Source organism: Eschscholzia californica, unplaced genomic scaffold, assembly GCF_041429995.1.
Source record: "Eschscholzia californica isolate CP2 unplaced genomic scaffold, dmEscCali1.0.p SCAF_6, whole genome shotgun sequence".
NCBI classification, from domain to species: Eukaryota; Viridiplantae; Streptophyta; class Magnoliopsida; order Ranunculales; family Papaveraceae; genus Eschscholzia; species Eschscholzia californica.
Window position 1 is genome coordinate 17,665,168 of NW_028238483.1, and position 25,180 is coordinate 17,690,347.

The 25,180-nt window shown below is 39.6% G+C and overlaps 1 protein-coding gene across 1 annotated transcript; it reads left to right on the forward strand.

Annotated features, from left to right (window-relative positions):
- Positions 1-16,424: 16,424 nt before the first annotated feature.
- On the forward strand, positions 16,425-18,191 carry LOC147532103 (zinc finger BED domain-containing protein RICESLEEPER 2-like). Its single transcript, XM_086649899.1, has 2 exons — positions 16,425-18,047; positions 18,138-18,191. Exons 1-2 carry the CDS (start codon positions 16,425-16,427, stop codon positions 18,189-18,191), a joined length of 1,677 nt encoding a protein of 558 aa, XP_086506025.1.
- Positions 18,192-25,180: the final 6,989 nt, after the last annotated feature.

The following is a 25,180-nucleotide window of genomic DNA, read 5'->3' on the forward strand; positions in this document are numbered from 1 at the left end:
AATCTTGATGCCCTAAGAGTCCTCAAACATGTGGAAGAAGATGTTACCGAGGAGAAGGTTTATGTTAGACAATGGAGTCCTCACTGTAACTCGGTTGTCATTACTCCACTTCTTATGGAAGTGAAGATGTATGGTATACCTTTTTACCTTTGGAATGATAAAACTTTTGCTAGCTTGGTAGAAGAGTTAGGTGAGATAGTGGAGATCAGTTATGATACGTCAACGTTAAGGAATTTGAGGTATGCCTGTGTCTCCGTGGATGTTAAACCTAATGGAACTATAATAGAGAGGAAGACGTTAACCAAAGGAGGTGAGACGTACCAGATATGGTTAACCACGGAGGTTATAGCTGAAAGGAGACAAAGTGAACTCATTCAGTCATCACCGGAAGTTATGGTGATATCGGAGAAGGAGAAGGGAACGGGAACCGGAGGCGGCGGGTCGCAGCATGCAAAGGACAGTGACCATACCGAAGTTACTCCCATCATAGCCATGCAACAGGTAGGAGAGGTAGAGGATGACATCGGGGTGAGGGACCCAAGGAAAGGCAAGGGTAAGGTGGGCGATGTAACCCCTATCAGACCAGAGGAAGTGACGAAAAGACTTCAATCCATGCCGGAGATGTCAGGTTTGGTGATTAGACCTGAGTTGGTGGAGGCTATGACGCAGGTCATGAACGAGAGCCAGAAGCGGGTCAGGAAACCCACATGCAAGCGGGTCAAGAAGAAAAGGTTTGTGCCACATAATATTTGGGCCTTCAAGGTGCCGGTAGATAAAAGGACTGTATCTAGAGGATCAAACAAACACAAGACTTCGAAGGCAGGCCCAAAAGAAGGAAACATTGGGGATATTAAGTTGGGGCATCAATCCAACTCTTCTGAACCTTTTTTCTCAAAAGAGATTAACCTAGAGGAGGAGAGGTTGGCTCAACTGTGTGAAACCGGTAGAGCTCTGGGGTTCGATGGACCAGAGAGCTTTGAAAGAGTTATTGACCTTATGGAGATGGAAGGAATAGGGGCATACAGTAAAGAAAAGAGTGGAGACAATCTTCAATTGACTACGGTGGTAGAAACTCCTTTAGATACCATCTTTCCAGGTAATTCTCAGGCTCATGGTGATAGTCAAACTCCCAACAAATCTATGACTGAGGAAGGTAATATGGAGTTGGCCATTATAATCCAGGATGACTCGGTTGAAGAAGCATCAATCAGGAAGAAACGAGTTGAGAGGTTCAATAGGGAGCTCAAGAAGTTGGATTGGGGTCTCAATGAACCAAGATTTTCTATCAAGAGGGCTAGATCTACACCTAGCTTGGGGGAGACTAAGTTCTTATGTCGTTGAATATCATCTCTTGGAATGTTCGTGGTTTGGGGAGTCCTGCTAAAAAGTTGGCTGTAAATAAGGTAGTGAAGGATAACAAGGTGTCTCTTCTGTGTATTCAGGAAACTAAGTCTGTCTCGTTGTCGGACTCTACTATTAGGGTTCTTTGGGGTAATGTTTTGTTTGATTGGGTGTCCATCCCCTCTGCTGGTAGAGCAGGGGGTATTTTGTGTACTTGGGATGTTAATGTGATGGAAGCTTTTGATGTTTTTAAATCTTCTTACTGTTTGTCCATTGTGTTCAAGAATATTTCCGATAATTTTGTGTGGCTTTTCACGGGTGTTTACGGCCCATGTAAGAAAGAAGACAGGAAAGATTTGTGGATAGAATTGGATGTTGTTGCTAGCAAATGGCAGCATCCTTGGTGTATAGGAGGGGATTTCAACGTTATTCGTTTTCTCCATGAGAAGAGAAACGAAAGTAAGGTTACGTCGAGTATGAGGGCCTTTGGTGAGTGGATGACCGTAACAGGATGATGGACTTGCCTAAACAAGGCATGGAGTTCTCTTGGTCGAACAATCAGGCTATCCCCATCCTTAACGTCTTGGATCGGTTTATTATTAACAGTATGTGGGAGGAAAAGTTTGACAAAATCGAACAGATTATTCTTCCAACGCCCATTTCAGATCATGCTCCTGTGCTGCTTCGCACGAACTTTGTCTCACCCAATCCCCCCCGTTTAGGTTGGAGGAGAGGTGGATGGAGGATAAGGACTTCTCTACTATTGTGGCTGAATGGTGGGGAGAAGCGCCTGGTGGTATTTCGCCGGGGCACTCTTTTGGTAAGAAAATTAAATACCTTAAGGCAAAATTAAAGCCTTGGTCAAGGGAGAAGTTTAATTCTTTCAACAAAGAATATCGTGAGGCAAGGGAGGAAATCAATAGGTTGGATAAGCTGGAGGAGGTAAACCCTCTATCTCAGTTAGACTTCAATCTTAGGAAGACAGTAAAAGCAAAAACAGAGAGAATGTTGGCTATGGAGGAAGTCAGTCTGCGTCAAAAATCTCGGGTAAATTGGTTAAAGGCTGGAGACAAAAATTCGGCTTATTTTCACAAAATTCTCAAGTGTAGAGTTCGACAAAACCGGATTTCTATTATCATCCAAGGTGACCATAACATTACAGATGAAGAGGCTATTTTGAAAGAAGCAATGAAGCATTTCAGCCATCTATATTGTGAGCTGAGACTATGGAGACCGGGGGTGGCAGCTATGGACTTAACCATCTATCTCTGGGGGAAGCTGACTCGATGGAGGAAGATATATCGGAGGAGGAAGTTAAGGGGGCTATTGCGGATCTGGCCAAAGACAAGGCCCCGGGACCAGATGGATTGCCTATAGCTTTTTTCAGTAAATGTTGGGATATCATTGGAAAGGATATAATGGAAGTGGTTGAGGAATTTTCTCGAACCGCTACATTGCATTGGACACTCAACCAAACTTTCATTGTACTAATTCAAAAGAAGAAAAGCAGTTCATCTTTTTCGGATTTCAGACCAATTAGCTTGGTCGGAGGCATGTATAAAACTATATCCAAAGTGCTCTCTTCGAGATTGGCTAAGGTCATCCATAAGCTCATACCGCCGTTCCAGGGTGCGTTTGTGGGAGGTAGGCAAATCCTAGACTAAGTATTGATAGCGAATGAACTGATTGACTCTAGGCGAAAAGAGAAGAAGAAGGGTATTATCATAAAAGCGGATTTGGAAAAGGCTTATGACCGGATTAGTTGGGATTTTCTGTATAAGGTAATGAATCGTATGGATTCGGGTATAAGTGGAGATCTTGGGTATATTCGTGTATTTCATCAGCAACCTTCTCAGTTATCATTAATGGTAAACCTTCTGAGGTTTTTCAGAGTTCAAGGGGGATTAGACAAGGGGACCCCTTATCCCCCTTGCTTTTTCTATTAGTTGGTGAAGTTATGAGCCATTGTCTTCAAAAGGCCGAGGCTATGAGTTGGATCAAGGGTTTTAAGGTATCTGAGGTAAGCCGGAGCATTAATCATCTACAGTTCGCAGATGATACATTATTCTTCCTTGATGAAAGCAGAGAGCAAGTGGTTAGACTAAGAGATATCCTCATATGGTTCGAGTTGGCTGATGGGCCTAAAAAGTTTCCTAAATAGGTCTACACCCGCAAGTACACGGGTGTCAAGTTGTAAAATTCCGGTAAGACCGGTTCGTTCCTCAGAGACTAAGTCAAATTTCAATTCTAATCTTAAAACTATTAGGTCTTCAAAAAGTGGTTTGATTGATAATATTTTTTTTTTCAAATAATAAAAAGATAAACAATAATTAAAATTTAAATAATACTAAAGTTGATATTCAGATAAAGGGAACCTAGGGTTTTCGAATCCGTCCTTCTAATAATTCTAACGATGATTCATTATGATTTAATTAGCAAATTCTTTATATAACTCAGATTTTTGGTCCATGAATGGTCTAAAAATCCGGAAGATTTTATCATGAAAAACAAGAAAAAATTATTAACAAATCATATCGATAAAATTATTTATGAAGAAGTTCATCTAAGACCCTAGATAAAAGATTAGTTAATCATGATGAAAGATTTAAAGGTTAACTATATAAAATATGGGAGAAAAATAGAAAAAGTTGAATTTCTTACTGATTTTCCAGCCAAACAGAGCCTTAGGGAAGTGATTTCCTTCTGATTTTCCACTGTTCTGCCAAACGCACCCTCTGGGAAAACGATTTTCTCGTCTTCCCGGAAATATTTTCCCTGTTTTCTCACCTGTTTTCTCACCTTCTCCAATTCTCTTTCTCTCTCTAAGCTTTCTGTTTCTTTTCTCTTAATCTCTTTAACTCTCTGTTAATCTCTCTCTCTCACCAAAAGAGATACACAAACAGTATGACAGAATTAAAATCGATTTCTATTTCATTTTCAGCCGAATATTTCTGTCTCTCTCTCTCTCTACAATATCTCTCTGTCTCTCTCTCTAACTTTCTCTCTTCCTCTGTAATCTCTCTCTCTCTCTCTCACTAAGAACAAAGACTACATAAAAGAAAAATCAGAAAAGAAAAGGTGATGATGATGAAATAGTCTCTGTCTCGGTTTCTTTCTCTTTCTCAAACCCGAGTGATTCTCCTCTTTCTCTCTGTCTAAACTCTTGTTTTTCTTTTCTTCTTGGCCGTGAGAGATAAAGAGTGATGGAGAAGCTGAGCTTTTCTTTTATGATAATGGTGTACTGTTTTTTTTTATGTCCCCAGCCGAGAGATGATATCTTGCAAAAACCGAGCTGTCTTTCTATATAGCCGGAGAGAATGCTCTCAAATCCGAAATCTCCCTCTCTCTAAAAACATTCCATTCCCTCTCTTCTTGCTTCTTTCCTTTTCTTCTTTCTTCTTTCCTTTCTGATTCCTTCCATTTCTGATTCTTTCCATAAGTTCTCTCTCGGGCTTTATCTCTCTACTTTCCTTCTTTGTTGGTTTGATTCTTTCCTTACTATAAAAATAATATAATTCATATTACCTGCAGTTAGATAGCTAGAGACGAGAGAGAAAGTGAGGGAGGAAAAGTCTCCAAAAAATGTCGCCCAATGAGTTGTGTATGAGCTGTCAAAGGATTTGATCCGGCGCATCGCGGTTAGTTAAGAACTGTGCAACATGCCTCTCTAGACAAAGCCATGTGTTCGGAAACCGTTACAGCCATCGGATATGGATGTGTAACCGAGATAAGCCTGAGAATATCGTGCGCTCGGGTACACGGTATCTTCTGCTCTGATGGATCCCGAAAGAGTAACCCGTGCATCCCACCTGAATACCGAAAACCCTCATCTCACCATTCTGTTTGTGCCACGCGTCCTTGGGAAATTCGTGTTAACTGATTTGGTCAACTAGTTTTGAACCAAACTTTGACTTTGTCTAATTCTTCCATCCGGACTCCGATTTGACTTCCGTCTTCGCCGTTGGACTCGTCTTGGACTCTACTTTCACATGAGCACAAATATTGACCAGAATACCCTCGTCATTAAAATGACCAAAATTCCCCTCAAGTATGTCTTTATCACGATGTTTTCGCATCGAAATCCGTAAATGAGACCTGAGAAAGAAAATCAAACAAATCATCAGAGTAACGGCTCGAATTAGACTAACTAGCCCAAGTTAAGAGATTCAGATGAGACATTTTCATGGCTCATCAAACATCCCCAAACTTAGATTTTGCTAGTCCTCGAGCAAAACAGAAAAATACAACTAAACCCAGTTCACCACTTCCGTAGGGAATCACGATTGCACTTAGCACGTGCAACAAGCCGTTAAATCTCTAGGTTGCCCTAGAGGACGAGTTTTGTCTCGTGAGGGTTTCCAGTGAATATACCCACAAAATTCAAGAATTTAAAAAATGCAGAAGGGTTTAAATATGATGTGGACTAAAAAGGTTTATCCGGTAGATTTTTGAAAGTTAATAGAAATGAAATCTAAGCAGATCAAACCATATAAAAGCTAAAAACCCCTTCACTAGTAATCTAGACCCGAAGTGCACGTGACCAGCCAATATGAGTATCATCTCGGTTCCGAAAAGACAAGACCTTGATTACTTTCTCAATACATTTCGCCTCGACTATTGCCTCACGGTCATACGCTCAAAAATTCAAATCACTCAGAAATGGTTCACTCAATGTGTGAGTATGAATATGAATGAAAACTCAACACATTACAAAAGACGGACTAAATTTCTGGTAAACGACTAATCTCATAGAAAGGAAACAACCACTAATACGGAATGGGGAAGCTAACCAACTCTTCTCACCTGATTAACTATCTAACAATGCTTCCTAGAGGTCAATAGACTATAATGATGATGTGACTAGAGCTCCTGAGAACTCGACGTCTTCAAATCTTCAAGAACTACTTCAAGGGATAAACACTTAAACAAAACTACACAAACACTTTTTTTTCTTTTTCTTTTTCTATTTCTTTTTTTTTTTTTTTTTTTTTTGGGTATACAACTCAAAATACACATCTTACTTTCTCAACAATTTCCTTGGGTATAATTTTCTCCTCTTTGCTTCATGTCTTATTCTCAGGGTTCTAAATGATGGATGAGATCTATTTTCCTCTAGTTGACATTGCTTTCAAGTTTCGCAGACTACAAGAGAAGGGTTTACTTCCTGATGACATCCCTAGTGGTTGTAAAATTTGAACTCAGGAGATCAAATGAGTTCTAATGAATATTGTGAGGCTGAGTAGCTCTTCACTCTACTCGGAATTAGCTCAGAAGAGATCACTCAAAACAACAAGAAAGGCTCAGAATCTCACATAGGGGTGTACTCGAACCGAGCCTATAACGAGCTGCTCGAGCTTGGCTCGACAATTACTCGTGCTCGACTCGAAAATTAACGAGCCCGAGCTTAATTCGAGCCCAAAATCATGCTCGTTTATATAAACGAGCTGAGCTTGATCATTCTTTAGTGTATCACGAGCTACTCGTGAACAGCTCGTCTAGTACATAATTATGATATGTATTGAAACTTGTACAGTTGTACATGGAATACAGACCATCATCAACAATTAATTGTGTCTATACAATTACTGAAGCATCCAGAGATTAAAATGAAGGGGGTTCAAAGTAACTTGTTCATCTTCTTCATTTGCTCCATCGAAGAAAAGTCTGTGTTATTCTCCTTTTGTGCAAGCTGCAACATCAAGGAAAAGTAAGTGAATCCTAAAAAAGCTAAGTCTTCTTTAAGAAAGAGATAATCTTTTAATCCTCATTCATTTTATTTTTATTATAAGTAATTGAATTTGCTCCATCGAAGAAAAGTCAGTGTTATTCTCCTTATTTGCAAGGTGCAAAATCAAAGAATTCCTAAAAAAGGTAAGTCTTCTTTCAGAAACAAATATTCTTTTAATCTTCTTTCATTTTTATTTTGGTTAATAAGTAATTGAGTGGAAGAAAGTCTGATGACATCTAAGTGTTTGTTTAAATGTCTAAGTGAATTTTTGAATGTTAGATGTTAAATCTACCACTTTAGCAAGATATGTGAATATATTTTTCTGCCTAATACTTAGTAATCGTGCATATTAATTTCGTTTATAAGCTAAATAATCTTGAATTTGTAATGTCTCTGTTACTTTAAGGGGGTAATTTCTAACTATGATTAGTATCTATAGTATTATTCTAATTATATATTTGTTAGTCCTTTTTTTTGATGAAATATATTTGTTAGTCCTTAGTAATTTAGTATTCAGTTTATAAGTTTCACACATACATAATGGATGGTGAGTAATATAATAAGTATTTATGTTAACATCAGGTAGTGAATTCAGTTCAAGCTTCTTCAAGTGATGCCATGGTTGATGAGACTTGTAACGGAAATCATGGAATCCTTGAGGGTGACTCAGGAGTTAGCGCTATGGCTGGTAATGCAACACAACCAACAGAGGAAACCATCAATGTGTCCAATGTTGGAACCGAGGGAAATATTGGAGCGAATGAAAAAGAAGATATATTTCAAAAAAAGAAGAGAAAGAAGACATCATCTGTGTGGACTGAGTTCACAGAGATTGAAAAATCAGGAATAAAAAAGCTGAAATGTAACCATTGTCAAATTCTTATAGCGACTACTAAGTCGGGGTGCACTACTACTATGCAAAGGCATTTAAGAACTTGCCCAAGACGGATGCAAATTCTTCAAAAGCAGCAATTGCTGAACTTTCCAACTGAAACATCAAACTGAAGGAGTTGAAGGAGATGTCCTTCGACTAAGGTGACAATGCGAACAATTTGTCGGATAGGACAGTTGATGTGGAAGATCATCAAGTCCGATTGATTTAGGGATCGTAGAGTTGTAGCTAGAGACCAACTACGATCGTCGAATTACGAAGTGATTCGCGGCTAACTTCGATCGGATCCTACAACGGGTTACACATAAGAGTGACAAATTGATCTAGGATATGACTAGTGGGAGTGAGATATAATCATGGGAGTGTCCCATAAACATATCTCATAGGCCTAAAAAGGAATTAGGCAAAGATAGTACAAAAAGGCCAAAAATAGGGTTTTTGGGCCTAGACCGGTTCGGGTACTTCTAGGACTCGGATTGGGCTGAATTTTGGAGGGTTAGTTTCTGATATAATAAACATTATATCTGCCAATTTTCGTGGTGTTTGGGCACCTCATCCTTAGGGAATTGAGAAAATATCAATAGTTGCTATTTTCGACTATTTCCCTAAATCTTATTCTAAAGGGTGTTTTAGGAAACCTAAAAGGAGGTGGATTCTTATTAGGGTTCTATATAAACACTCTTAGGGCAGAGAATAAGGTGTGGAATTTCTCTCTAAGCTTTCTTACTCTACCACATCAAGTAGAGAGGAGAAAGTGAGCTAATTCCCATTAACTATCTATCTAGTCAAGAAGAAAGGAGTTCTTCTTTCCAACCACCATTGGTGTGCTAGCTATACAACAAGGTGGGAGATCAAATTGTTTGCTCGTGTCCCAAGTAGAGGAGCTACACTTGAAGCTCTTGGTCTTCTCATAAGCAATTGGAAAGGTTCGAGGGAAAACTAGCGAATAAGGTATTTATCTTTCTAGTTTTAATTAATGATTATCATAGGTTTATGCATGTGATCCTGGGAATACTAGTGCAGACATTAGATGTCTTAATTCCGCTATAAACACTAGTAGAAGGGTGTAAAACCCAACAGTGGTATCAGAGCCTCTTGCAATTAGCCTATCTTATCTAAGTTTTGGACCAATTCCATGCTTTTCTAGATAGATTATTGTGTTTAAAAGTGTTTAAAACACAAAATTTTTGATTTATTTTGAATAAGATTCAAGTATTTGTCAAAAGATTTCAAAATTTGTTCTTGAAAAGAATTTCAAAACCTAAAATTTTGATCCAAATTGGTTTGATTAAAAGAGTTGTTTTAAGTTTTTTGGAAACTTGTGAAAAACAAAATTTGGAAATTTAGAATAGTTCTAAAAAGAATTTGAAATATTTTAGAAGTGTTTCAAATTTTGGAAAAAGCAATTTAAAATTGCAACACACAAAAAAAAAAGGAAACTATTGAGTTTTTTAGAAACTCAATAGGTCCGGCCAGGAAGCTTCCTGGCCGGACCAGTAGCCTGGAGGACGCGTCTGGTAGACGCGTCCCAGATTACTGTTGGATGCGTCTGAGGCCGCGTCCAATAGCTACTACCAGACGCGTCTTGGAGACGCGTCTGGGGTCCTGGGTGTCTCGGACTAAGTCCGAGACACCTAGTGCTGGTCCGGTCCAGCACCAGATGCGTCTAGGACGCGTCTGGTGCTTGGACTAGCGTCCTGGCTCCGGCCAGGACGAGATCAGGCCTATTGGCCTCGGCTCGGACATGCCGACCCTATGGGCCGTGCCATATCCGGACCTTGTCCAAGCCCTTTTGTGGGCTTGGGCCGAGACTTGTCTAGGACTTGTCCCGGGTCTTTTCAAGGCTTTTCGGACCACGAAAAGGGACCACTATTCGAGTGGGAGTTTTATCCAAATTTTCTCCCAAAATTTCAATCCAAATATTTCCGAAATTAACCCGGGCCATTCAAGGCCCAAACGGAATTTCTCTTTAAAATCAAATTTTAAAATCAAACCAAGACACACCATTAGTCTAATCTTTTGATGTAGACTTAAGGTGCGTACATGACATACGGATGTCGACAAAAGTATCTCCTGGATATACATGCATATATAATTGATAGCCTTGAAATATATTATATGATTGCATGTGATGTGAATGCGGAAACTAGTATGGCCATAGAATTTATTTCTTATTCTTGTTTTGAGCACGGATGGGTGCATGTTTTGTAATAATTTTAATTTCAAGTTTACACGATCTGCGAATCGTTTGAGTCTTGTAATTAGAGTTTAGGGTTTATGAGTCCATTGATGAAACTCAAGGAAGAAATTCAAAGGCGAGTGGGAGAAATCAATGGAGGTTCAAAGACGGAGATCTAGACGAACTAAAAAGGCGAAACAAGAAGCAAAACAAAGGAGATTAGATCTTCTAGGTTAGGGGCCATACTAGGATCCATATGTGCTTGATTTACTTTCTCGCGCGCATTTACTTACTTATTTACGCTTTATGTCGTGGATGTTAGTTAGGCTAATTAGTTCACTAAAACGAACGCCAGACTAGCGTAAAAGTCCCTAAAAGTAATTTTGAGTACAATGCCTATCCAAATTAAGACACTCCTTGCGCCCTTGTTCGAGGAAGGTGGGTCGGCCTTCGCAGAGTACCTCCTCTACCTTGGGACATTGCGGGTAGGCCTATAGAAGAGGCCTACATGTCTAAATGGTTCTACTCAACGAGATCAGCAAGAGAGTCTTGGATACTCGAGGCAAAAGGATGGATTTTACACTAAACATGTAATCCATCAACCGAGAATCATATGGTATGATCAGTGAAAGTATTCACTCACCTAAATCAATGGGAATTAAGGGCAGGGCCCTAGTCCGCTTAATCCTTGAGAGATGGGATCTCGGAATCGCATTATTCATCTAGGGACACGTTTTATCTTGAATAATGTGGCAAAAACTTAGGACTTTTTGCAAAAATTATCGAATGTAATACTTAGCAAAATCCTTTTTTCTGTTTCATGTAGTTTTACTATGGCAAAAATCAATCTTTTCAACCTATGTTCAATCCTTGATGAGGACAAATTGAACATGGATAACTTCCTTGATTGGGAAAAGAGATTGAGAAGTGTTCTCAAATCTACAAACAAAGAAAGCGTACTGGATACCCCTATTCCAAGAATAACTGCGAACTCAAAGATTGAGGAACAAAAGCAGGCCAAAAGTATCCGGATGAAATCAATTTCAGTAATTTGCCTTATGTTGGCAACCATGGAGCCTAATCTTCAAAAGAGATTCAGGAAAATGGATGCGCACACAATCATCCGTCGATTAAGGGACATGTCCCGAAACAAATCACGGTTGAGGAAGTACGGAACTTATTAAGGCAATCCGGAGAGGCATTGGAATGTCTGAATCAAAGAAAGAACTTCAACTGATTCAGAAGAACAAAAGGAAAAAGGAAGGAACTCACGATTCCGACCAAGGTATCTATGTTATCGAAGTTAACTTAGCAAATACATTTGATTCTCAATCCTGGGTATTCGATACCGGATGTGGTGCTCATATCATTTATGATGTGCAGGGCCTTAAGGGAATCAAGTATTTATCTGGAAGGGAGCTTGTCCTACGAGTAGCAAATAGAGCAACGGTTGCTGCGAAAGCTGTAGGAACTTTCAGTCTACCTTTGGAAACTGGTCTAGTTTTAGAACTTCATAATTGCTATTATGTACCCTCTATTTCTAGAAACATTATCTCAGTCTCAGAATTAGACAAAGAGGGATATCACCTATTAATAAAAAACCAGCGTTGTTCTTTATACAAAGGTGAAATGTTTTATACCAGTGCTAAGCTATACAACGGTCTCTATATTACGAATATTGAGAACGAAGTCTTCAACATAGAAACCAATAGGCTACGGTTAGATGATTCAAATCCAAGTTACCTTTGGCATTGTCGTTTGGGTCACATTAACATGACACGCATGAAGAAGCTCCATGAACATGGACTTCTAGGTTCGTATAATTTAGAATCATATGACACATGCGAATCATGTTTAATGGGTAAAATGACGAGGTCTTCTTTTAAAGGAAAAGGAGACCGAGCCAAAGAACCCTTGGAACTCATACATACGGATGTATGCGGACCAATGAGTACTCCGGCGAGAGGTAACTATGGCTACTTCATCACGTTCACGGATGACTTCACTCGTTATGGTTACATATACTTGATGAGGCATAAGTCCGAATCGTTTGACATGTTCAAACAATTTCAGAACGAAGTAGAGAATCAACTTGGCAAGAAAATAAAAGCCATTCGATCCGATCGAGGTGGTGAATATTTGAGTCAAGAATTTGACAATCATCTTAGGAGTTGTGGTATAGTATCTCAACTCACTCCGCCAGGAACACCCCAGATGAATGGTGTTTCTGAAAGGAGAAATCGCACCTTGTTAGACATGGTTCGATCTATGATGAGCTTAGCAAATCTTCCAAACACGTTCTGGGGGTATGCTCTAGAAACGGCTGCTTTCACACTTAACCGAGCTCCGTCAAAAGCTGTAGAAAAGACGCCATATGAGTTATGGTTTGGAAAGATTCCAAAGCTGTCTTTTCTCAAAGTCTGGGGATGCGAAGTTTATGTAAAACGCTTACAAGGAGACAAACTCGCACCTAAATCAGACAAATGTCTCTTTGTGGGCTATCCAAAAGAGACAAGGGGTTACTACTTCTACCACGAATCTGAGAACAAAGTGTTTGTTGCTCGAGATGGTGTCTTCCTTGGAAAGGAATTCCTTTCCAAACAAACAAGTGGGAGAAATGTAGATATCGATGAAATTCGATATGAGCAACAAATAAACACAGATATAGAAATATCAAGAGGTTTAGCGGCTCCTATCTATACACAAAGTATGGAAGAGGAAAATGAGGTCGAGAGTACCTCCCGCTCAAGTCGAATCAAATTCGCAGGAGACATCTCAACTAGTTGAGAACACTCCAAAAGTTGCTCAGGCCCCTCGTAGATCTCAAAGGCTCCAGGAATTATCTCAGAAAACAGATATCCTACTGTTAGAAGATAATGAGTCGAGTACCTACAACCAAGCTATGACGAGCCCCGACTCCGAAAAATGGCTAAAAGCCATGAGATCGGAAATGGATTCCCTGTCAGAAAATCAAGTATGGAACTTGATCGATTTGCCCGATGGAGCAAAACCAATCGGATGCAAATGGGTTTTCAAAGTAAAAACTGACAAGGATGGAAACGTTAGCGTTTTCAAAGCTAGACTCGTGGCAAAAGGATACAAACAGATTCATGGCATAGACTATGATGAAACCTTTTCACCTGTCGCAATGCTTAAATCCATTCGGATCATTCTAGCAATTGCAGCTCATTATGATTATGAGATTTGGCAAATGGATGTCAAAACCGCCTTCCTGAACGGACACTTGGAAGAGGATGTGTACATGACACAACCCGAAGGTTTTGTAGATTCCAAAAATGCTGGAAAAGTTTGCAAGCTTAAGAAATCCATTTATGGACTCAAGCAAGCAAGCCGGAGTTGGAATCTTCGATTCGACGAGAAAATCAAAGAATTTGGATTTCTCAAGAATGCAGAAGAATCTTGTGTTTACAAGAAGGTTAGTGGGAGCGACCTAGTTTTCTTAGTCCTTTATGTCGATGACATATTAATCATAGGAAACAATATTCCGATGTTGGAATCAGTTAAAGACTGGCTTCGGAAATGCTTCTCTATGAAGGACTTAGGGGAAGCAGAATACATATTGGGAATCAAGATCTATAGAGATAGATCAAGAAGGATGATCGGACTTAGTCAAGAAACTTATATAGATAAGATTCTTCAACGGTTAGAGATGACAAACTCCAAAAGAGGATTCCTTCCCATGTCACATGGTATGGTGCTTAGCAAAGATCAGTGTCCTAAGAGTCCTGATGAGCTAGCACACATGATGAAAGTACCCTATGCTTCGGCAATAGGATCAATCATGTACGCCATGATCTGCACTCGCCCAGACGTCTCATATGCTTTGAGCATGTGTAGCCGTTACCAATCAAATCCAGGCCAAGCGCACTGGCACGCCGCCAAGAATATCCTAAAGTACCTGAAAAGGACTAAGGATCATTTCCTGGTATATGGCGGGGAAGATACACTAAAAGTTGTAGGCCATGTGGATGCAAGCTTTCAAACGGATAGAGACGACTTCAAATCACAATCTGGGTTCGTCTACTGTCTGAATGGAGGAGCGGTATGTTGGAAAAGTTCCAAGCAGAGCACAGTTGCTGACTCTACCACTGAAGCAGAATACCTAGCGGCCTCGGAAGCTGCAAAGGAAGGAGTTTGGATCAAGAAGTTCATGATAGAACTTGGTGTCGTACCTGGCATGGAAGAGGGCGTGACTCTCTATTGTGACAACAACGGAGCAATAGCCCAAGCCAAGGAACCAAGAGCGCACCAAAAATCCAAACATATCCAAAGGAAGTACCACTTGATTAGGGAAATCATAGAGAGAAAAGATGTGGTAATTTGCAAGGTTCATACGGATGATAACGTTGCAGATCCGTTAACCAAACCGTTACCTCAGCCCAAACATGATTCACACATGAGGGACATTGGTATAAAGCGCATTGGGGAATGGCAACAAATGTAATTTGGATTCATAATAAAGTTTATGTGCCTGATTACTTACATTCGATAAATAAAATAAAAGAAATTTTATTTTGTCCTTAAAATTTGGTTTGGTATTTTAAGAGATAGTCCACACGATAAAGAAAACGCTCTGAGTAGGCTTGTCAGGTACGTGATCTGATGAATGAAACCCTACTAAGTGAACTTGGAGTGATTCATTATCAATTCCCTAGTCCAGGTCATTGCATGGACAACAATGACTCACGAAGACTAGTACGGGAGTCGATGGGATAGCGCAGTTTCATGGGCTACAGGAATAGTGTATTCGATTCGACTACGTAAGTGCATAATAGGGATTATACGCTGGAATAACCCTCAACGTGAGAAGTTCATCCAAAGAATGATGAAATCGTCAAACTTCTCACAAAGACAAGATTGAAGAGATTCCTCAAAAAATGAGTGCTCAGCTCATCTTATGTAAGGAATGTCTAACTTTGGTTCCGTTAAACGCCGCGCCGTAAAAGGAGGTTATAAAGGCGGATACTGGGAAGGACAGGATAGACATGAAGTTGAGTGGGAGCGCAAGAATGGATTATGTCCTCCTAACCATGTTAGGGTACAGTGTCCTCGGGCCACTTGACGAGCAACAACTGAAAATGCATGGCCGTGCTCAAATGGATTAAAAGTTAATCATTTGTTTTGACAGTTGTACTCGAGATCAAGAAAGTCTGAATGACGTGACGTATCAGATGGGATACTAAGTGACATGGGAATCGAGCATTGTACTTGTTCTAAGTCCAAGTGGGAGTCTGAAGGAGTTGAAGGAGATGTCCTTCGACCAAGGTGACAATGCGAACAATTTGTCGGATAGGACAATTGATGTGGAAGATCATCAAGTCCGATTGATTTAGGGATCGTAGAGTTGTAGCTAGAGACCAACTACGATCGTCGAATTACGAAGTGATTCGCGACTAACTTCGATCGGATCCTACAACGGGTTACACATAAGAGTGACAAATTGATCTAGGATATGACTAGTGGGAGTGAGATATAATCATGGGAGTGTCCCATAAACATATCTCATAGGCCTAAAAAGGAATTAGGCAAAGATAGTACAAAAAGGCCAAAAACAGGGTTTTTGGGCCTAGACCGGTTCGGGTACTTCTAGGACTCGGATTGGGCTGAATTTTGGAGGGTTAGTTGCTGATATAATAAACATTATATCTGCCAATTTTCGTGGTGTTTGGGCACCTCCTACTTAGGGAATTGAGAAAATATCAATAGTTGCTATTTTCGACTATTTCCCTAAATCTTATTCTAAAGGGTGTTTTAGGAAACCTAAAAGGAGGTGGATTCTTATTAGGGTTCTATATAAACACTCTTAGGGCAGAGAATAAGGTGTGGAATTTCTCTCTAAGCTTTCTTACTCTACCACATCAAGTAGAGAGGAGAAAGTGAGCTAATTCCCATTAACTATCTATCTAGTCAAGAAGAAAGGAGTTCTTCTTTCCAACCACCATTGGTGTGCTAGCTATACAACAAGGTGGGAGATCGAATTGTTTGCTCGTGTCCCAAGTAGAGGAGCTACACTTGAAGCTCTTGGTCTTCTCATAAGCAATTGGAAAGGTTCGAGGGAAAACTAGCGAATAAGGTATTTATCTTTCTAGTTTTAATTAATGATTATCATAGGTTTATGCATGTGATCCTGGGAATACTAGTGTAGACATTAGATGTCTTAATTCCGCTATAAACACTAGTAGAAGGGTGTAAAACCCAACACAAACGGCGTGGATGCATCTTTGGTGAGTGCTCTAACAGACGGGAAATATGATCATTCGAAAATGAGAAAGGCAGCTGCTAATTGGATACTAATGCACGAGCATCCTTTTTCAGTCTTTCAAGAAGAGGGCTTCAATATATTAATGAGATGTGGTAATCCTCAATGGGAGAAAATTAGTCGAAACCAGATAAAAAACGATTGTGTTGCAACATATGAGTTGGAGAAGAAGAAGTTGAGAAATATGTTAAGCAAGGTTGGTCGAATTAGTTTAACAACAGACTTGTGGAAGTCAAAAAATCAGAAGATTGAATATATGGTTATCACCGGACACTTCATTGATTCCGAGTGGAAGTTACAGAAAAGGGTTCTTAACTTTGTGCACATTCCTCCTCCACGACGTGGCGTACACATTGCTGCTGCCATATTCAAGTGTTTAAAAGAATGGGGTATTGAGAACAAACTATACTCCATATCTGTTGATAACGCTTCGGCCAATGATGTAGCAATCAAGAACTTGGCAGAAACATTCTCGAAGATCCAAAAGTTACCTTGCCGTGGAAAATTGTTCCATGTGCGCTGTTGTGCGCATATCTTGAATCTTATGGTTCAAGATGGAATTTCTCAAATTCAAAAAATTATTGAGAAGGTTCGTGACACTATTGTATTTATTAACCAAAGTGAAGCAAGATTACAGAGTTTTGCAGAAATTGTGCAACAATGTCCTTTACCATCGAGGAAACTTATTCTTGATTGTAAAACTCGCTGGAATTCTACTTATGATATGCTGGCATGTGCATTAAAATTCAGGGAAGCATTTCCACTATATGCAGAAGCGGAGACATCGTATGATTGTTGCCCAACACCGGAAGAGTGGGATAGGGTGCAGAAAGTTTGCGAAATTTTGGAACCATTTAGCACAATTACTAATATCATTTCAGGAAGTGATTATCCTACTTCTAATTTGTTTCTTGGTGAAGTTTACAGGGTAAAAATGGTGTTGGACAGAAATACAAATGACGAGAATGTGTTCATTCGGGACATGGTCGCGAAGATGAAGCTTAAATTTGACAAGTATTGGGGTGAATGTAATTTATTGATGGCCATAGCTAGTGTTCTGGACCCAAGGTATAAGATGAGAATGATAGAATTTTGCTTCCCTAAAATTTACCCTTACAATGTAAGCGAACAAATTGCAAACGTTCGTGGGGCTTTGAATGAGCTTTATTCACATTACGTGGAGATGCATAAGGATGAAAATACAAGTCAAAGTGTAGGAACTAGCTCAACAATAGCCAACATAAGTAGCGTTTCGGACGCTAGTGACCGGAACACTAGTTGGAATGAATTTAACAACTATATGAGGAGTGTTGAAACTATCCAACCAGAGAAATCTGATTTAGAAGTTTATTTAGAAGAGTGTTGTTTTGTTTATAATGGGGAACCATCCGCCTTCAGTGCCTTGGAGTGGTGGAAGGTAAACCAATTGAAGTATCGCACATTGTCAAGAATAGCTTCAGATGTTTTGGCAATTCCTATCAGCACTGTGGCTTCCGAATCTACTTTTAGTGCTGGAAGTAGGGTAATTAGCACTTACCGTGCTTCATTAGCTGCAGATACTGTGCAGACTTTGCTTTGTGGTGGGGATTGGGTGCGTAATCTTTATGGCGTCAAGAAGAAGAGCAAAGTAAGTGTCTAATTAATAAAAACAGTACTTTAATTTTGCGTTCAAGATACGTCAATGAATGTTTAACATATCTTTTATAAATAATTGCAGACGGAAAAGACAATAACTGTGGTGAATTTGCCTATTACCGATAGTAAAAAGTAGTGATCGTTTCGGGTATGAATGGTTCAATTGCTTTTCCTACTTGGTTTTGAATTTTTTATATTGTTCAATTGCTCATCCTACTTGACATAAAACATTTTATTCCATGTATATGTCAGAATACTAATATTGTTGTTTCTTGTGTAGGTATTTTTGGATAATTTTGGCATTGGCAATGACAACTAGCAAAGAGAGGGACTAACGACATTTTCGCAACATACAATTGATTATGATATTTTTTTAATGAACAAATCGTTATCATTTATATTGACGAAACAAATATTAAGAATTTTAAAGTGAACATCTTTACTTTTTTGGTTGTGTTCGTTAACAATTATTGTTGTATGTGACAAATGATCGGACGTTGTTTTGATTTGAAGTACTGTAATAAACGAGCTTAAAACGATCCGAGCTCGAGCTCTTTCAAACTTATACGAGTCGAGCTCGAGCAAGTCGAGAATTACTCGAACGAGCTCGAGCTCGAGCTCGAGCTCGGCAGTCAAATACACGAACCGAGCTTGAACATCTTACTACTCGGCTCGGCTCGACTCGAGTACACCCCTAATCTCACGTAGGTTAAGTCTCCACTAATGATTAATCAGGTTTTCTCAGAAGTGTCTACTCTTCACCTATCTAACACTCACATGGCTAGTGCACAACAACTCCAAGACTCGAAATTCGTGGAAGAACTTTCAGCAAAAGCATAGTACGACCAACTTGACTCTATAACTATTAACAAGCAAAAACAACTAGACTCACATTTTCAATCAAAAAATTCAAAATTAAAAATTTTGAACCCTTTTGAATTTTGAAATAAGGATTAAAAATTCAATCCCCTATCCCCAAACTTAAACCTAACATTGTCCTCAATGTTCTGAAGAATATGCAAAAATAATAGGATGTAAGGAAAGATGTTACCAGATTTAAAAGTCCTATGCATGGGTTGCCTCCCAGAAAGCGCTAAGTTTAACGTCTTCAGCCAGACGATATAGATGATTCAACAATCCTTAAGTAGCATCTCCATAAACCAATAGGCGAAACATCTGAGGATCTACCCAAGACACGAAGTGATTAGTGAATGATAGTCTCACAGTTGTGCAAATATGTTGCAGTACTCGTGAGACTATCATGATCAGGTAAGAATCCCCAAACTTAGACGACAATAAAGTCGTTAAGTTTGGCCATGGACTAGAAAGAGTATAGTCCTCGTAGAAAGGATCTAGGTATGGAGGAGAAACCAAGTGAGGTATTGCACCAACTTCTAAACATGCTTCCGAGGGATATGATACAAGAGGATCTAGAGGACTATCAAATACACCCAGAGTTAAACAAGAGGTTTCTAAAACAGGTACACGGAGTTCTTCCCAAGGAATCACTCGGTTACCAGACTTAAGCTCTACCAAAGTTGGTTCAGATAAACCCTCTATAATTTGTTTGATTATGATGTCATTAGTGTCCTTAAAGAACTCCAGATCCTTGACTAAGTCAAGCGAGTCATCATTCTCATTTACTAGATTGAGCAGCCAAGATTCATCATCATCTTTTATGGTGGGTCCATAGCTCAGTGATAGAGCATTTGACTCATACGATGGAAGTGGTGACTCTAAGGTTGGCAAAGTAATCGGCTCAGACACTAACAAGGAGGTAGACGCTGACATGTTATCTATCTCATTAATACTATCCTCCTCATCTAAGCATAAAAGTGCCAATAAAGTTTCTAAAGGATCCTCGGATAAAGTCTCAGGTAAAGAATCCTGAACGAACATATCTATTAGGTTCATCTCACTAAAATCATTAACATCATCAGGGAAAAGTCCAGCCTTAAAGATGTTCATCTCTACAGTCATGTTTCCAAAAGATAATTTTAAAAGTCCACTCCTACAGTATATGACAGCATCAGATGTAGCTAAGAATGATCGTCCTAGAATGACGGGAATTCGGTTTTGGGTATCACTAACTGGTTCAGTATCTAAGATGATGAAATCTACCGGAAAGATGAATTCACCAACTTTTATTAAAACATCTTCCACTATCCCACGTGGTCGCCTAACAGACCGATCTGCCAACTGGAGAATTATAGAAGTGGGTTTTATTTCTCCTAACCCTAACTGTAAGTAAACCGAGTAAGGAAGTAGGTTAACACTGGCACCTAGATCTAACAATGCTCGTTCGATCTCATGTTCCCCTATGGTGCATGGTAAGGTAGGGCTTCCTGGGTCTTTATACTTAGTTGGAAGGGTTTGCTGGAGAATAGAGCTGACTTGATTAGTCAAGAAGACTTTCTTATGCACATTCATCTTACGCTTCCTAGTATATAGGTCTTTAAGGAACTTAGCGTAAGCCGGGATTTGTTTAATAGCATCTAATAATGGAATGTTAATACTAACTTGTTTGAACATTTCCATTATCTCCTCAAACTGAGTCTTCTTCTTTAGTTCTACCAAACGCTGAGGATATGGGGCTCTAGGAACATACGACTCAGGCACAATGGGTGGGTCTTTAGACTCAGGAGCCTTCTCAGGCTCTTTACTAGGGACACTAGTTGGTAAGGTGGGTTGTTCAGAGTCTAGTTCACTATCTTCGGGAACTCCTACCTTATTGTCAATTACCCTACCACTTCTAAGGGTGGTTATTGCATTGGCCTGGTCCATCGACTGTTTACCCTTCGGGTTTGGCTCTGGTTGACTAGGAAACATACCCTGATCTCTTTGCCTAAGGGCTTCTACCTCGGTTTTTAGACTAGAAATTTCCTGGGAGGTTTGTTGCATAAATTTAAGTATGGTTTCCTCTAAAGATCCCTGAGGAGTATTTTGCGTATTAGGCTGACCCTGATTTTGAGCATAAGGATTTCTAGGAGCATTAAACCCAGGAGGGTTCATGGAGCTACTAACCTGACACTGATTTTGACCCTTGGACCAAGCAAAATTGGAGTGATTTCTCCAACCCGGATTATAAGTGTTCGAATAAGGATCATATTTCTAACGGTAATCTTGCTTAGAGTTTAGGTAAAAAGCATTAGCTTGCTTTTTTTCGTCAGAAACAAAGAATAGGGTACACTTATTCCCTGTATGAGATGGGTCTCCACAAACGGAGCATGGATAAGAGATGGATTCATTTCCAACACTCATGGCCTGAGTGGGATCCCCCCTAACTACTTTAGGCTGACCAAGCTCTAGGGCTTCTATCCTTCTCGTCATGGCGACGAGTTTAAGTTCGGAGTCATCAACTCTATAGATGCCGCCTTTATTCGGAGTAGGGTTTGCCCTAGTAGGAGGTCCTCTAGAAGTTTCCCATTGATGGGATTTTTCAACTAAATCTTCTAGAAATGTCATGCAGTCATCGACGGATTTATAAGTAAATCCGCCACCACAGAATGACTCTACCATGGATGTAGTGGGATAGTCTAGTCCGTCATAGAGAAATTGGACTAGTCTGCTCTTTTCATAACCATGGTGTGGACACTGTAGTTCCAGTTATTTAAATCTCTCAAGATATTTGTAGCGAGATTCTTCTTCTTGTTGCACAAAATTATTAAGACTTTGCCTTAAAGCGGTGGTTTTGTGCTTGGGAAAGAATTTCAGAAGGAATAAACTGGTTAATTCTTCCCATGTGGTGATGGAATGAGGTTGTAAGGCATACAACCAAGATTTTGCTTTCTCTCTCAAAGAGAAAGGGAACAACCTAAGCCTCACTATTTCATCAGACATATTGGGGAATCTTATAGTCCCACAGATTTCTTCAAAATCCCTAACATGGTGGTAAGGATTCTCGTTCTCAACTCCATGAAAGAGTGAGAGCATTTGGATAATGCTCGGCTTTAACTCAAAGTGAGCCGTGGAGTGGGGTAACTGTATGCATGATGGTTGACATGTTCTAGTAGGGTTCATGTAATCCCTGAGTGTCATAGGTGGATTTCCATCCCTGGCTTGGTTTAGATTTTCACCCATAGTGTCACTCAAAGAGAGATTGGCTAGAAGATTACTTAGTAGAGTTTCTCTACTAATGAAACGACCTCTCTTATCACGATATCTATTGGGCATAAACTAGAGCCCAATGACCAAGGATATTCTCAACAATTTTTTATTTTTTTTATTTTTATTTATTTTTAATCGAAAACCGAAGAATCACTACGAAGACCCTAGAGGAAAGCAAACACAATCAGTCTGACTCCACCAAGCAACCTAAACAGAATCTAGACAGACAAGTTGGTCAGATTCACCCTAAAAATCTAGACAGCTCCTACTTCGTTACAAAGCTTGAACTATAGTTGTTATGAGGGTTACTCCGTCAAAGTAATACGGTCAAACAATTCTTGGTGACGACCAACGATGAACGTTGTGATAGCCGTCCAACCTTCGGTAGCGTTGCCTCTTCTCGAGGTGACCTTTTAAAGAATTGATTGACACTTTCCTTTGAGGAATGCCCAAATAAAAATTAAGTTCCTGAATTGTTTCAAAGATCCTATGAGCTCGAAACCTTAGGGGCTGATGTCTAATTCAGATTTTAGATTTTAGGTGAAGTTTGGGATCGTGAATGTTGTTACCTATTTGGGCAAGAGAACGGTGATGAAATCCGTCTCCTATCTTTCAATTGGGTTATTGCCCTTACTAGAATGCTTACACTAGGCAATTCGATTTAAACAATTAGGCACACGAAACACGCAAATACCCACTGACAGGGGCTTCGTGGGTGATTAGAGAAATTACCTCTCGTTCAGGACGGGCGATGACCCTTGCAGACGACCCGGGCCACTCTCCCCTTGAGTGTTCCAACCCGAGGCTTCGTTTTGGTTTTCGGTTACAATTTATAAAGACCTCCAATTTAGGGTCAAAACTTTAATACCAAAAATAAAAACTAGAAAGTCTAAAAGTCTCTCTCTCACCAAAAATAAATAAAAAAATAAAACAAAATGTAAATTTTCCTTCTTGAGGTCCTCTCCTTGTTGTGCCTTTTCCTTCGCTCCTTAGCGTTCTACACACCAAAAATGGAAAAGCAAGTCAAAGTGTCCAAAAATAAAAACTTACCAAAAATAGAAATAAAATTAGATTCAATTCAAACTAAGTCCCCGGCAGCGGCGCCAAAAACTTGATGGGCCTAAAAAGTTTCCTAAATAGGTCTACACCCGCAAGTGCACGGGTGTCAAGTTGTAAAATTCCGGTAAGACCGGTTCGTTCCTCAGAGACTAAGTCAAATTTCAATTCTAATCTTAAAACTATTAGGTCTTCAAAAAGTAGTTTGATTGATAATATTTTTTTTCAAATAATAAAAAGATAAACAATAATTAAAAGAGTTAATTCCTATATGGCCCCCTACTTTGTGACCAGCTTCCTATATGGCCCCCAAATTTCTGTAAATTCAAATATGGCCCCCTATTTTCATGGAAATGTCATAACTACCCTTCCCATTAATATATTTTCAAAATAAAATTAAAAACAAAAACCTAAATTCCACCTCACTTCCCTCTCCACCACTCATCTCTCTCCACGTCACCTATCTCTCCAACTCACCTCTCTCTCTCTCTCTCTCTCTCCAAGTCAGCACTCTCATGAAGGTCACCGGCCGGCGACCTTCAAACCTAAAACATATATTTTTTTTTCATTCATCTCTCTCTCTCTCTAAAAATTCCGGCGAAGGAGGTTTCCCTTCGCCGGAATCTGGTCTGTTGAAGAACATCAAGTTCATCTCTTTTTCAAATTCCAATCAACCCACTCAGAAGGACGATGACGACTGGGGCGATTTCATTCAACATTTCTCCCCCAAACAAGATACAAATCCATCCCCAACTCCAATTCAATTCCCATCTTCTAATGGATTTTCCCATCCTTCAAACCCTAGTATAATTCCCTCTCAAAATTTCGAATTCTTCAATGGTACCTCCGATCCATGGGTGAATTCCACAGAATCTCAGCTTACTAAAGTAGATTCAGAAAAGGATTTGGCTTCACCTGCTTCTTCTCTATAGGAGAAGCCTCGAGGAGCTATACCTCTTTCGATTTTTGGTGACGAAGAAGAGGATGAATTTGAATCAACTAATCCTCCCATCGATAATACCCAAAATTTGTTTACTTCCTCAAAACAGACATCTCTAGTGAAAAATGAATTAGGTTTTGGATCTGGTTTTGCTATCAAAGATATAATTGTCAATTTGTATACTCAATCTGAGCATTTAAAGACAGAAAGTGAATCGATCTCTAATTCTAATTCTAATCTGGTGGATGAAAATGGGGTTTTAGATGATAATGATGATGATGATGGTTGGGAATTTAAAGATGCTTCATTTGAAAAGAGATCTGAAGATAACAACTCCTCTGAATTACAGGTAAAAGATCTATTAGTAGTTTCTCAATTTTCATGTTCATTTCTGTCTTGAATCATTGAATGGTAGGGCAAAATAACTTACAGTATCTTTTATGACCTGTTATTAGAGAGATGACAAGATCTCAGCTTTACAAAAGCAAGCTCTCACGAGAGAGAAAGTCCTTCACCCTTGTAGATGTTGTTTCCACGTGGCATATCTCATGGTTAAATCTGTTGAAGAACAGGCCGATCTGGTCTGTTCTTCAACAGACCAGATTCCGGCGAAGGGAAACCCCCTTCGCCGGAATTTTTAGAGAGAGAGAGAGATGAGTGAATTTTTTTTTTTTTTTTTTTAAGTTTGAAGGTCGCCGGCCGGGAAATTTTCCGGCCGGCGACCTTCATGAGAGTGCTGACTTGGAGAGAGAGAGAGGTGAGTGAAAAAATTTTTTTTTTTTTTTTTTTTTATAAGTTTGAAGGTCGCCGGCCGGAAAATTTTCCGGCCGGCGACCTTCATGAGAGTGCTGACTTGGAGAGAGAGAGAGGTGAGTTGGAGAGATAGGTGACGTGGAGACAGATGAGTGGTGGAGAGGGAAGTGAGGTGGAATTTAGGTTTTTGTTTTTAATTTTATTTTGAAAATATATTAATTGGAAGGGTAGTTATGACATTTCCATGAAAATAGGGGGCCATATTTGAA